Source organism: Hydra vulgaris, chromosome 03 (assembly GCF_038396675.1).
Source record: "Hydra vulgaris chromosome 03, alternate assembly HydraT2T_AEP".
Lineage (NCBI taxonomy): Eukaryota > Metazoa > Cnidaria > Hydrozoa > Anthoathecata > Hydridae > Hydra > Hydra vulgaris.
Window position 1 is genome coordinate 26847580 of NC_088922.1, and position 16061 is coordinate 26863640.

Here is a 16061-nt window from a genome sequence, read left to right on the forward strand (position 1 = left end):
GTCTTTATCACCGTCGTCGTCTTCATCATCTTCACTCTTACTTTTGCAGTTTTCAGATTCAGTACCACTGTCTGTGGTAGACAGGACTTGTGATGTGGAAGGTATTGCTGTTCCAGACTGGACTTTCCTTCTCTTGGAAGGGTGAATGGTTTCTTTACTTGCCACTTGTCCTGTTGAGTACCCCACCTGTCCTTTACTTTCTTTTTGTAGGTGGTATAGACGTTTATCTTCCGAGGATAACCACTGGCCATTCACTTTCGTGATGTCAAATAATGCATTGAGAACATCATATTTTCCACGCTTGACACATTCATCATAGACCTTCAGCACCTTCATAAGCTTTGCTCTTATCACTTGATCAGACACACGTGGAAAATTCAGTTTATTGTCCCACAATTTTGTAATTTCCTTAGAAATTTGGTCTATTCGTTCTTTTCTTCCTTTAACATATGCTCCGAGAAACTGGTATCTTCCTACGATCTGCAATTGAAGTGGTATTCTGGATTTTTCATCGAGTGAATGTTCTTCTACAGCCACGCTTCCTCTTCTTCTGTGTGACTCTTGAAATCTCACCAAATTTTTAGTCCAAGTCTTCTTGTTCTTTGTTACTGTGGTATGACTTTTCTTGTGAGACATCATATAATATTGTTACGACTTTACGGATAGCTGAGCGTAAATATCCGTTTAATAAAGTCGTTTAATTAATAAAATACTTTAACTGTATAGTAATCCAATTATAGTTCGATAATCCAGTCAATGTTGATAACAGTTCGATAATCCAGTCCGTATCCTAACGATAATGCTACAACTACTTATACTTCGTACACTTACAGCGTCTTTAGTTCGCTACAGTAGTTCCTTATTAGCTCAGTTACACGCAGAGTACTTCATAGAACTATTCACATTATCAACACTGAGCTCTGACAGCAGCTCGCTTATATAATTATTTAGAGCTTCCAGAATGTTCTACTAAGTTCTATAATCTTCTACAGTCTGTTACAGTCGTCTATATCACCGTGGTAACACAATGACGTCATCACATAACAATTCCAAGTATTTGCCGGCACACGGCCGTTTCGTTGCCATGGTAACGTGTGGCGTTATATTTATAAATTCATAACAAAATAATGAATAGAATTAAGCTGAGAATTAAGCTTAAGATTAAAACATCGGTCAAAAATGAATGTATAAAAATGGTAAATCAAATTTTTATTTTGGGGGTGACCTTTTTTTGTTGCAGAAAGCTATTTGGGCCTTTTTTCATGATTTTAGGTAAAAGTTCATCGATTTATGATACAGGAAACATTTTATTTGAAAAAAAATTAAAAACACATATCCCTAATATATATATATATATATATATATATATATATATATATATATATATTAGTGGTAGAAAATTACTTAACAAAAATTTATATATGATATAATATAAAGTATATATATATATATGTATATATATATATACATATATATATATACATATATATATATATATATATATATATATATATATATATATATATATATATATATATATATATATATATATATATATATACATATATGTATATATATATATACATATATATATATATATACATATATATATATATATACATATATATATATACATATATATATATATATTATATATATATACATATATATATATATATACATATATATATATATATATATATATATATATATATATATATATATATATATATATATATATATATATATATATTAGTGGTAGAAAATCACTTAACAAAAATTTTTTTTTTTTTTTAAGTGATTTTCTACTACTAATATAATTGCTCTGTTCTTTTAAGAACATTGAGCACTCTATTGTGTAGAATACTTTTTAAAGTTGTTTAAATATATATATATATATATTTATATATATGTAAATTATGTTAGTGTATATTACAAATAGAGTGCTCAATGTTCTCTGAACTCTTCCTGATGATCCAGCAATGGTGAAACTTCAAGTCGAAGATAAAAGTTAGATAAGTGTTTTTTACTATTTTAATTATATTTATTTATATATATATATATATATATATATATATATATATATATATATATATATATATATATATATATATATATATATATATATATATATATATATATATATATATATATACAGTGGCGGCTCGTCAATAGGGGCCATAGGGGCCCGGCCCCACCTATATTTATTTAAGATAAAATATTTGATAATGTTAATATGTATTTTTATATATGCAAATATGCAATTATCAGCCTAAACTATTTGCAGACAAGTTTTATAAAAATAAATAGTTCTAAAGTTAGTTCTAATTTTAAACTATTTTAATTTATAAGTAATACTTAATAATAATTTGCAATTAATTCAAAGTATTGTAGCGTTGTTTTAATTCATTGCCAATAATGGCTGGGCCGATTTTTACTGGCCCTATTTATTTTGTTTGTAGTAATATTATTGTTGATGCGCGCGCAGAATTTATTGTGCTTTCAGATAGAACGAAAAAACGCACCGCAGGGCCTCATTGAACTGGCCCGAAAAGAAAAGAACCATAAAAAACATCACGAATTTTAAAAACTTCATACACCATTTTTAATTCTCGATTTTAAGAGTGAAGAATTTAGTTTAGAAGTTTTGTTGACTCAATAAGGTACAGTAATATTAGGAAACTTTATAACATTAAATGTAAACATTTATTTGTAAAAATAATGTAAACATTATACATTTGTTAATATTGGAATTTCACTGTGAATATTAACAGTGTTTATATTGCAATATTAACAGTGTTAGTATTAGTTTCTTAAACTGGATATGTAAATAAAAAATTTACCAAGTAGTTATTAGGATTATAGATTAACAGGAATAAGAACATGGCAAAAATATGATATTTAAAACAATGTAAGAAATTTTATAAAAAGTTTGGAAATTTTATAGTTTGGAAAATTGATTTTAAAATATCATAAAAAAGTTCTGCATTTCTTTTATAATCAACAATCTTGTACATTTTATAATATTTGCTAGTGAACTACATTTTTCAGGCATATATTGTTTTATTTATTTTTTAAAATTTTAAAGCTTATTATTTTTTTTTACAGAGAAAAAAATTGTGGCTCAGCCATATTAATGATGATCTTGATTTGTGTATTGTTTGGCAAGTTTATATGTTGTGACACGAGAAAGCTTAGTCATTTCTACAAATATAATAAGAGCTACTGCAATTTTGAAATTCTTGTTCTTTTCTCAATGAGGGATTGCTAAAGTTTATTTTTTCCAAATAGCTTATGTATCATATTCTGTGGCATAATGAATCAGCCATTGAAAATTGTTTACATTATTTGGTGGCAGTTTAGTCATTCTATCTTTTAAGTTGTCAATTGGATTGACGCTGAACCAGAGCCAATATCAACCATAATAATAAGCATTAAACACAAGTTTTAAAGACTGGATTTTCAAGTAAAGATTAAAATTAGTCAATATTATTATTAGTTCGATACAACAAAGGTACAAACAACAGAAGATATAAAGAACATTTTTTTTCAATCATTAAAACTCTACCACTGGTGGTACTGTTACATTTCATAATACAGCTTCAATAATTGCTACTTCCAAAAAGGCACTAATTAAAAAAATATACAAAGTTTAGATTATTTTAAAATGTTGGACATTTACCATTGCCATCGAAATAAAAAAATCAGAGTATTTTATTGAAATGTTTTTTTTTTGTGGGGGAATAAAGCTAAAGTCAAAGAACTAAAACTATATAAATATTTATGTATGCTTACAAACAGATATTAAGTTTTTATCTTTAATTACATAAAATTGTTAAAACATGTAAAGACAATGTAAATAATCTTAAGAAGTTTACTATTATTTATGACTGACATTGTAAATGTTGTATTTAAGAATTATGGATTTAATTAACTAAAATATGTGTTGTATTATGAAAAGATTCTTTAAACAATTTTTTGTTGTAAAAGTATCTTTCGTTTCTTTTGTTGACCTTTTCATCAGAGAGTTAAATGTATATGTAATGTTACATTCTTTATTATTTTATCGATTATTAATTAAGATTAAGAGTCCTTCTTGAATGAACTACTGTTGATAAAATTTTGAATCATGCCAAAATCATATTCTAGTTACAATATAGTTTAAAGTTATCTTATTACAATAATTTAGGTTCATTAATAAGATAATTTAACATGAACAAAATTGATAGTTTATTGGCAAACGTTTCTAGTTTTTCTTGAAGGCCCAACTTCAAGGAAAACTAGAAATTAAAAATCTTGGGGCATACCAACCAAAAGGTGTTCGTATAACTCAAGTTGATGGTAAAAAAACGCGAACATTTTGTGTAACATGGTTTGAAAAAAATCATGGTTAAGTGTAAGTGATGAAAAAAATTCGTTGTTTTGTTTTTATTGTGTTTTGTTTGGTGGCGAGAGCTTGTGGGCAGAAAATGGCTGTAAAGATACAAAACAATCTTTCTGAGCGAATACAAAAACACGAATCCAGTAAAACACATATAAGTAGTTCGTTGCAGTTTCAAATGCTCGGAAAGACAAACATTTTATCGACAATTGATGCTGGATACATTCTTAGCATAAAAAAACATAATGAATTAGTTGACAAAAACAGATACATTATCGAGGGTTATAGATTGTATAAAATTTTGTGGTGTACACGAGTTGCCCTTAAGAGGACATGACAAAACTATTGACTCAAATAGTCGAGAGGTATTTTTAGATATGGTTTCATACACAGCTACATTGGATAGTGTGTTAAGCGATCATCTTAAAGATTCAAAAATAACAAAAAATACTTTGAAAACAAACCAAAATGACATTCTAGAATGTATGTATAAAGTATACATAGAAAAAATTAAACGTGAGATTGATAAAGCAAGATTTGTTTCCTTGCAAGCAGATGAAACAACTGATGTATCTTGTCGTTCTCAGTTCGTCATTATTTTGCGTTATTTAAAAGGTTATCAGTCAGTTGAAAGATTTATAGCATTTATTGATGTTCAGGATAGAACTGCTATGGGTCTTACAAATGTATTAAAAGAAGAATTAAATTGTTTCGGTCTGAAGGAAAAATTAATTGCACAGGCTTATGATGGTGCAGCAGTTATGAGCGGATCAAGGAATGAAGTCCAAAGTCTAATGAAAGAAGTTTACCCAAATGCCCATTATGTTCACTGCTATGCACACCAATTGAATTTAGTTTTGAAAAAAGTTTGTTCGTCGAATAAGCGAGTAAGAACATTTTTTTCTTCTTTAAGTGGATTTGGCGTGTTCTTTACATCCTCGCCAAAACGAAATGATTTACTTCGCGAAATTACTTTTAAACAGGTACCAAGAGTTTGCGAAACACGATGGAATTTCCGTTCAAAAATAGTTACTTGCATAAAAGAAAACAAAACAAAGATTGGGAAATGTTTTAATAAAATTATAAACAATGAAGGATGGGATGATACAAGCGTGTGGCAATCTGTTGAGTTCAAAAAATGTTTGGAAGACTTAGAGTTCAACTTTTTTTTACCTATTTTTTATTCAATTTTAAAACATGTTGATGTACTTTACAATATATTGCAATCAAGTAACAGCAACACTATAACAATCAAGGAGGCTTTTGAAAAATTTGAGTTTTCTATAAATTTTGTGCGAAATAGCATCACTAATAATGTTTTGATAATAATGGATCGATTCTTAACAATTGCGAAGAAATGCATGAAAACCGAATGAAACGAAACACATCAATCGAACTACTAATAGAAGATGCTAAAAATGCTTGTGATAAAATTATTTACGAAATTAACGAGGTTTAGAAGCATTGAAATATTTAAATCATTTTCAATTTTGGATCCCAAAAATTTCAAATTTAATAGACACCATTTTCCTCGGAATCATAAAAAATATTCTAACAAACTATCCAATGCTGAGTGAAGTTAAGTTGATGTCCGAATTAACTGTTTCGTATGAAAATGCTGTTTTTAGTGATATTGGCACCATTAATGCCCTATCCCAATTTATGCATGAAAATAACTTGATTGAAACATTTTCTGAAGTATCAAAGTTGATAGAGATTGTTTTAGTCACACCGTTCAGCATCGGCTGTGTCTACAGCCGATGCTGAACGGTGTTTTAGTACTTTAAAAAGAGTTAAGACACTTTTGAGAAATTCCACAGGTCAAGATCGATTGAATGCATTAGCTGTACTATTAATACATATAGATTATTTACAGGATATTGATCAGTTTAATTAAAAAGTAATCGAAATGTTTTCTCTTATGAAACAGAGAAGAGCAGAATATTTGTATAAATATATTATACCTTTATGAAAATTTTAGTGTTAATCGTAATTTTTTATATTAATGACTTACTTCAAACTAACTAAAAATTTTTACCATAAAGTTAAAATAAAATAAAAATCTAAAAAAGAAATCTGTTCAAATCATAATGCACCACTATCAGGGCAGTTTTCAGTCAGTTTTTGCTGCTTTTTACGTAGGTTTAAAAGATTCAATGCCATTAAATACTTATGCTTTATTTTGGGAGTATGCTAGCGCTTAACTCTCTCAACCAATCAAAAAACGCTAGTGACCAAAGAATTCCTAACAAACACCTAAGTATCAGTTACGCTGACAGCGAGTCGTTGCGATATTTTTTGGTTAATATTTGCTGGCCCCACCAAAGTTTATTGTCACCGGCCGCCACTGTATATATATATATATACATATATATATATATATATTATATAGATATATATATATATATATTTATATATATATATACATATATATATATATATATATATATATACATATATATATATATATATATATATATATATGTGTGTGTATATATATATATATATATATATATATATATATATATATATATATATATATATATATATATATATATATATATATATATATATATATATATATATATATATATAAATATTCCCCAAAATAGGTTATTTTATAAATTACTGAATGATAAGGGTAAAAACAGTTTATATATTAGATATTTTACAAGTTTTCTACTTGTAGGAATTGTTTAACAATCTGCCAAAAAGAAGAAAATTAAATTGGGATGAAAAAGAAGATGTTTGTTGTCGTTTGAGTATGCACGGAAGCAAGTGGCTTATTAAAGATCAAGTTATGAAGGAAACAGGTTTTCTTTAACACTTTTATATATAAGTTGCATTGGAATTCATACTTATCATACATTACTCTCTACATTAAACTTTTTATGTTACTTTTTCTCTTAGGTAAAAACTCTCAAAGATTTCCATAACTTAGCTGCAAAACAGAAAGGTACAGATTTAAAATCACTAATTGCATTCAAGAATGTAATGGTTAGTATAAATAATTTTTTTTTAAACAATTAATGTGCAATAAGTAAACAAATATTGATTTCATTTTGACAACATTGACTTTTTTTTTTTTTGAATGTTGCTTTAAATGTAAGGTGAAAAATTAAGAAGTTAAATAATAATTTTTTTAATGAAAAGTTGGGAAAATAGTTATGTACATATATTGATGGACTGTTAGGAAGAGCATTCTTCTTAAAGAACTTCTTAAAGAACAGAGCAGTAATAAATTATTAAAAATTAATATCTATCTTTTTTCTTCTACAATGTTTTGCTCTTAATATAAGTTTATGAAGCAACTTAAATAATGCAATAATGAAAATAAATTGAACTTAAAATGATTTTAACTAAAAAAAAGGCTTTAGTTAAGTTTTTTAGTTGAAAGCATTTTTTATTAGCTTGTATTATTATTTGTTTGCATGTTTAAACAACTTTTAATTATATTCTTTTTTATTTTCTTTAGTTCTACCTTGACATTCTACACTACGACACGACGTTAGTTTAGTATTCATACTGTTGAAATATGGTTTAAATTTAGTAAATTTTTATGAATTGAAATTTACTTTATTGATCATTAGCCAGCAGTTAGTAAAAAAAATTATAATCAACATTATTTAGGTAACAGTACCTTTGTTTTTTTGTGGTATTACAAAGTAATTTTGTACTTTATCATTATGTTGAGAATTTGTGTAATAATTTATTGATATTTGAGTAATTATTGTTTTTTGTTTCAGTTTTTGACTATTTTTATCTCTACTCTTGGAAATAATGTAGTATTCTACAATAATATGGGAGTATACTGTTTGAATGAAATAATATAAAATGCATGCAAATGTGAAAGTAAGTTTAAATATCAAACAAAAAATTTATATTTAAACTTACTTTCACAGATTTATCTCTTGTATTTTTAAATGATTTTTAACAATATTTTTATGTATAGATGCGCTTGTTATCAAGTTAAATCATTATACTATAGTACTATAGTATATCAGATTTATTTACATATACAAATTTAGCATTCCCATGTTCCTAGGATAAAGCTACATGGTGCTAGGCCTATGTTTTGCGAATCCAGACCCGGTGCAGTAATAAAATAGTAAACTTATTTAACTATTTATTAAATGTCGGGAAATTTCAATAGTTTGATATGTCATTATAATGGCAATAGCTTGCTCTTGAGAAAGTAGCTTCCTGAAGAGTGATTTCATATCCACATTTAAGTGGGGATTATGTGCTAGAGTTTGTTTTTCTAATAAATTTGCATTCTCTATGGCCATAGAGCCTCTCCTGCCCAGTTGTTCTTTTTCAATATAGTTAGATTTTCTTTTAAAATATAGCTCAAATCTGTTGAATATATAACTTCTTTTTTATTAGGACCAGATCTTGAGCTAAGAACAGATGAAAATGGTATCATAACTGGAATATTTTTTCAAGACTATGAAATGAAGCGATTTTTTGGTTTATATCCTGAGTTACTTTTGGTTGATGCAACTTATAAACTTACTAAATTGAGAATGCCCTTACACATTCTTCTTGTAGTCTGACCAAATGGTGAAAAGGAAATTGTAGCTATATTTTTAACTGCATCAGAAGACTGTGTTTTTCTTTCAACAGTGTTTGAAATATTCAAGGAAAAAAATATAAACTGGAGTAAGATATCTGTTTTTACTGACAAAGACATGGCAGAGCGTGAATGCATTGAGCATGCATTTCCACAAATTAATTTATTGTTGTGTATATTTCATGTTTTGCGTTCTATGAGCAGAGAAATGACAACATCAAAAATGAATGTATCTGAAGCTCAAAGACTGATTGCTTTAAAAGCTCTTCAAAAAATGACATATGCAACTACTGAGAAGGAATATGAAATGTTGCGTGATGAATTTCACAAAGTTATGCCACCATCTGTTGTTAAATATGTTGAAGTTAATTGGCATGCTTGTAGGTTCAAGTGGGTGCATTGTTGGCAGCAACAAAATGTAACTTTTAGAGAATGACTACTAATCGTCTTAAATCTATCAATCATAGAATTAAAGCGGTTGTTTCTTTGTTGAGTCCTTTACCTATATTCTTCAAAGATTTGTTTACTGTTATAGCCTGCATGCGACAAGAAAGAGACCATAAATATATAAATACAACAGAACGGGTTCCTGTTAGTGCAGTTGCAAGTTTTCATGAATGTGATTATAAAGATATACTAACGCTGTTTGCTTTTTCTTTTGTTAAATCTCAGCTCGATGAATCTGTCAGTATAGACTGAGACTTAGCAAATGAAATAGTACAAACTTCTGGAAAAAGTGAAACACTATCTGAGAACAGCTGCGATTGTTTATTTACAAAGTCCATGGGTTTGCTATGCAAACACATGTTTGCAGCTAGAAGAATTTAAAAATTGCAAATGTTCTCTGAAAATTGTATTGCTCCTAGACGTTTTAAGGAAACAGTTCAGATAAATCATTGCATTTTTCTAACCAAGGATCAACATGAAAAACATGAGCCATATAAAATTTGCTATACTAAAGGATAAACCCTTGACCTATGTAGAAAAATATTGTCGCGCTAATGGACTTGTACAGCATTTATCTGATTTAGCAGCAGAAGGCGGATCATCACAGTTTGAATGTAGAATGAGGGTCTTGCAAAGTTTAGCAAGTATTCGGGGTTCTAATAATGAAGCTATGGTAACTTCAATTCAACATCAAAATGGAGTTTCCAAGTTGGAAATGGATGATGATAAATTTCAGTCTGAACTGCATGAAAGAAAAGTAATATGTTTACATTTTATGAATTATTGACATTTAAATTGCCAATTTGGCTGCTATAAATTATTAAGTATTTTAGTATTCATAATTGTTTGTTTTCCAATTATAGCTTGAAAGATAAGGCTTCAGTGGTGAAATTGAAAGCAGTGCAGTTCGAAACTATATAGTAGTAGTAGTTGTTGTTGTTATTTTTGGTGTTGTTGTTTTTGGTGTTGTTGTTGTTGTAGTAGTAGTAGTTGTAGTAGTAGTTGTAGTAGTAGTAGTAGTAGTAGTAGTAGTAGTAGTAGTAGTAGTAGTAGTAGTAGTAGTAGTAGTAGTAGTAGTAGTAGTAGTAGTAGCAGCAGCAGTTTGCATATAAAGATCTGTAATATTTAGACTTTTCAACCTTTCGTAATATGTCAAATTCCACAATAAAAAAACAATTCTTGTAAAATGATGTTGCACTCTTTCTGAAGCTTTAATTTCACTTTTAAAATAAGGAGACCAAACTGGCACTGCAAATTCAATAAGGGGCCAAAAAAATGTTTTATATAATAACCTAAGCATATGTACGTCAATATTCAAAAAAGTATTTTTCAATATCCATATCATTCTATTTGCTTTTGAGGTACAAGCCATTATATGATCTTTCCATTTCAAGTTTGAACAAAATAAAACTTCATGATCTTTTTCTGTTTGTTTTTCTGAGTGATTTCCCATCCATAGAGTATTCATACTTAATATTTTTTTTACCTAAATGCATAACTACATATTTATCAATTTTATTAAGTTTGACAAGTCATACCTTTGACCATTCAACAGCTTTATTTAAATTTAATTGCTATAACTCAGCATCATATCGTACTTTGGCCTGACTAATTAATTTTGTATCATCTTTGTATCTTGATTGGGGCATTCAGCCTGTGATCTTTGATTTTTTGAGCCACAGTATCCTTCTTTGGTTCTTCCACGCCATAAATGATTACACTGTTCTCTCTGCTCTTGATTTCAGTCTGTTGAGCGAGCAACAGTTTTTCAACACCTAATTGCTCAGCTGGATTACTTTTTTTCCAGATACAACACTAATCCACTACATGTATCAAGAATAGATGTTTTTGTCCCTAACATGGTATACTTTTCTTGATTTTCCTTATTAAACTTTTTATTTTATGGTAAATACTTTTATTTCCAATTATAGTTTGAAAGACATGCTTGCAGTGTTAAAGTTGAAAGTAATGCAGTTCAAAACTATATGATATACATTTTTTCATTTTGCCCTATTAAAATTAATTATTTTCTGAAAAAAAATTGTTTTATTTCCAATTATAGTTTGAAAGACCAGGTTGCAGCAGTTTAGTTAAAAGCATTGCAGTTCAAAACTATACGATATACTTTCGTTTATTTTCCCTATTAAAATTATTTATTTTATGAAGGTAAATAGTTTTATTTCCAGTTATAGTTTGAAGGACCAGATTTCAGTGGAGAAGTTGAAAGCAATGCAGTTCCAAACTATATGGTATACTTTTGGTTATTTTCCTTATTGAAATTATTTATTTTATGAAGATAAGTTGTTTTATTTTCAATTATAGTTTGAAAAACCAGGTTGCAGTGGTGAAGTTGAAATAGCAATATAGTTCAAAACTTTATAGTTCCGTGTAAAGGTATTTATAGTTTGACAATATTTATTTCATGTAACTTTGTACATGTAACATGTAATTTTCCAACATTGTAAATAAAAAAAAGTCTGATTTAACCAAAACAAAACAGAAATAGGACAAAATCAATACATAATACAATCATTACCATCTCTCACTCACTCTTGGCACATATGGTACATCCATTGATCTTTTACATTTCCAAAAAACATCTTTTAAACTTGCCTTAAAATGAATAAGCATCTGTTGTTCCCTTTCATGGTATCCACCTTATATAAACTTTTATTTAATATTTTTTACAATCATTTGAGGTTAAACCTAAATGTAACATTCACTCTACACCCACATCACCTGAAACTCAGCTGGTACACTAGGAGAACCAGCAGGCTAGACTAATAAAGCTGTACCAACAGCTATTTTAATTCATTCCTGGTTATTAGCTCTGCTGGTCCAGTAATATTACTCATAATAGATAAACCGTTTTCATTATGTCTATATTAGCTCTGCTGGTCCAGTAAGATTATTCACAACAGATAAAGCGTTTTCATTATGTCTATTTTGTTAAGCAATTTTTAAAAATGAGTCATCTACCTTGATTTCAATGCAACTGTCTTTGCAATTATTTTTCCATTTAGTATTTTAATACAACCTTCTTCAACAATGTCTATAGTTTTCCCAACGTTTTGCATTACAACTCTGCATACTTATGAATATTTTTTCCTTTGCATCATCTATTTTTTCTTCTGATTATGTGATTAAGTTTTTTTCAATAGCTTAGCCATGACATTTCCAGACTTCTTCCATATGTAATATAGTTTTTTACAGTTTCCATTCATTCCACTATCATCCAATCATTTTAGAGCTGCCACCTTTCATGCAAATCTTTTTCAAACAGTATATGTTTGTTTTTCTTCTACCGGGCATTTAAGCAATCTCTCACATTGAATCAATTAACATTCACATTGATTCAACCCTGAACAACACATCTTTCATCACACTGAAAGATATACTTTCTTGCTTGCTACACATACATACTTGCTACTGGCCAATGTTGTATTTTTGCCAGTGACTTACTTGAGGCTAGTAAGTGACTGGGGTTGATATTTGACCAGGGCCGGGGCCGGGCTTGACAAAATATAGCCGGATGCCGAGGTTGTGACTGAGGTTGTATAAACATTTATACACCCTAAAGTATATTTATTTTGTTCAAAACTCATGTTATATTTTGTATATATATATATGCATATATAAACATCATTATGATCAAAATAATCATCATTATTATCATGATGATGATCATCATCATCATTATCATCATTGTCATCATCATCTGCCAAGCTTGAGGCACTCTCCTATTCTTGAAAGGTTACATTTCTTTCTTTAAGACTATGATAGAAATGTTCATGATGATCATCATCATCATCATTATTATCATCATCATCATGATCATCATCATTAACAAGATAAAAAAGGAAGACTAAAGGCTGATGATGATCATGATCATTATTATCATCATCATATTCATGATGATGATCTTCATCATCATGTTCATGATAATGATCATCATCATCATCATGTTCATGATGATCATCATCATCATAATGTTTATGATAATGATCATCATCATCATGTTCATGATGATGATGATCATCATCATGTTCAAGATGATCATCATAATCATTATCATCATCATGTTCATAACGATAAGGATTATCATCATTTTCATCATTGCCATCATCATCATTATCAGGCTTTAGCCTTTTTTATGCTGTTTCTCTAGTATGAACAATCTAGAGCATTTTTTTTCTTAACTAAAGCTCATTCATACAATATGTATGGCACTCTTTTCAAGTTTTTTTTACTTCTACCACTATCATTTTCTACTGAAGCTGCTACCTCTCTACATGCTGATACCTAAATTACTTTAATCCTTTCTAACAAACATTGTTTGATACAACTTTTTTTCCAATCTGTATAAGATTATGCCTCCTTTTCTTGTCTTGCTAGAGTCGCATCACACACCAGTCTGATCATCTTCTCTTTCGGCAAATTCTACGCCATATAAATACACTATATGAAGTTTATATAACAATGAAAGGATATTGTATGCCAGCATTTAAATAAATAGCAAACATATATGTATATATCAGCAATGTGTATGCATAAAGAGCATCTTGGAAGCTTCTAGAATAAAAGTTTGGAAGCTTTTATTACTTCTCTTCAATTTTAAGTCAAGCCTTACTCTTCATTCTTCTCCACATTTTTCACCATCTTGAACAATTGCTTTATTAAACATTAATCATTCTTTTCATCTTTTTTACAAGAACATCTCCCTCAAGAACAAATGTCCTTTAATTATTGCAAGAAGCCAATGTAAAAAAGTCCTGTCTGATGTTAAGCTCTGTTATTCTCAGTTTACTAAATCTTGTATCTTATCTCAGATGTTAGGTATTAGAGACTTTTGCTTAGTCTGGAACAGTGTCATTAACTAAAGTAAGTCTAAAATTAAATCTCTAATTCATGGGTCTGAATTTTTTTTTAAATCTCTTTTTTGTAATAGCCTAATGCTTGCAGTGACTTATGGATAAATTTCTGGGCTTAAAATCCACAATTTTTGTTAGACAAAAAAATATCATTTATTTTTTTGTCTAACAAAAATTGTTTTTATGCTATAAAAACATTTATTAATCCAGTTTTTTTCCTTGAACATCAAAAAAACCTTATAACTCATACCCATCTTCATGTTTTCTTTTTTTATGCAACTTACAACTTTTTAAGTCTTTAGTTATACGTTTCCTAGTATTTTAACTTATTCTCTATTTTAAAGTAACTCATAACTTTATAGTGGTTGTTTGCAATCTTGTTGGAAGTAATTTAGAGTTTAAAAATATATAAATGTAGGCCAGTATTTAATAGATAGTAAATGTAAGCATAAGACTATAATATATTAAGTATTAAAAACATTTTTCTAGCACCGGCCATTAATCCTTGCTAAATCTTATAATTTTGCCAGGGCAGGGTTTACAAAAGATCTCATTTTTAGCAGGGGCTGGGGCTGGGGCATCGGTCACTTACTACCTGAGGCCAATAAGGAACCATCAGATGTGTCTCTTGTTAACTGGCACAACAGGCTACTGTAATTTCTTTTTGAAAGATGTTATATGAAATAAAAACTTACAATAGAATCAATTGTTGATGATCATTTATTTCTAGAAATTAGAAAGGAAACTGGAAAACATAAAAAAGAAATTATAAATTTCAATCAGTTGGATTGTTTAAGTAATTCAATAAAACTGTCATGTGATACTGTTAAAATACCAAAGAACCAACTTGATTTCTCCCAAATTCAATTTCCATCCAAGTTTGTATCAAGAGGGCGTACTAAGTCAATAAGGAAAAAATATGCTGTTTGTCTGCGTAAAGTTAAGTAAATCTGCTTGGCTTATGAACAGAAAACTGTTAAAGAAAAAGTTCATCGTAAATATACATTATTATTTACTTGTCAACAATCAGAAATTTAAAACTGGCTTTGGTTTAATCAATTGATTTGATGAATTATTTAATTTACTTAAATTTTTTTTTAACTTTGCAAGTTCATCTCCATAAGAAGTCATGAGTTAGGGTAAGTCACGGTAGAGAAAGTCAATAGTTTCACAAAGACTGATTTATTATATGGTTTAAAATTATGAGTTCTCTCTCCAACAAAGGTTGTTAACTGGCCAACTATATTTAGACCAATTAAATTGCAAACTATATATAGACAAAACAAACTGTAACATAGTTGAAAAAACTCATTAATTGAAACGCAATTTAAAAGTTGATGATAACTAAAATTAAGATTGCAGATAATTTGTATTATTTCACCAAAGCTTTAACTCTTAACTCTAGGCGTCGCAATCGAGCGGAAAGATGGAGGCTGACTTTTTTTATCACTACCACTGTTGGAGAACCTTTGTACTCACCAGATATTATTGTTCAAGCCTTTGAATATATGACTGTATCCTGAGCATTATATAAGCGTTTGAGAAATGACTTTCAGCTACCTAGTGTTTGATCTTTGACAAAATTGACCTCAAAAGCAAGTAAACTTTATACTGATCTGTTAATTTCCAAAATATAACACAGTTTGGAATTCAAGTAGAGTTCATGCTTTTTACTGATTGATGAGATGTATGTTAAAGCAACTGTTACATATCATGGTGGAAAAATCTATGGTCGTGCTAAGGGTGACCCAGTAAAGCTTGCTAAAACACTCTTTGCTGTATTGGTAAA

At 28.7% G+C, this 16061-nt stretch overlaps 2 protein-coding genes across 2 annotated transcripts; one reads left to right on the forward strand and one right to left on the reverse strand.

The window, feature by feature from the left end:
• The first annotated feature begins 4758 nt into the window (after positions 1 to 4758).
• Positions 4759 to 5757, forward strand: LOC136078587 (zinc finger MYM-type protein 1-like). The gene has a single exon (XM_065794367.1). The coding sequence runs from the start codon at positions 4759 to 4761 to the stop codon at positions 5755 to 5757; it is 999 nt and encodes a 332-aa protein (XP_065650439.1).
• A 7384-nt stretch (positions 5758 to 13141) lies between these two features.
• On the reverse strand, positions 13142 to 14060 carry LOC136078588 (prostatic spermine-binding protein-like). The gene is made up of 2 exons (XM_065794368.1): positions 14032 to 14060; positions 13142 to 13547 (listed from the first exon to the last, which is right to left on the reverse strand). The coding sequence occupies exons 1-2, from the start codon at positions 14058 to 14060 to the stop codon at positions 13142 to 13144; spliced, it is 435 nt and encodes a 144-aa protein (XP_065650440.1).
• Between the last annotated feature and the right edge of the window lie 2001 nt (positions 14061 to 16061).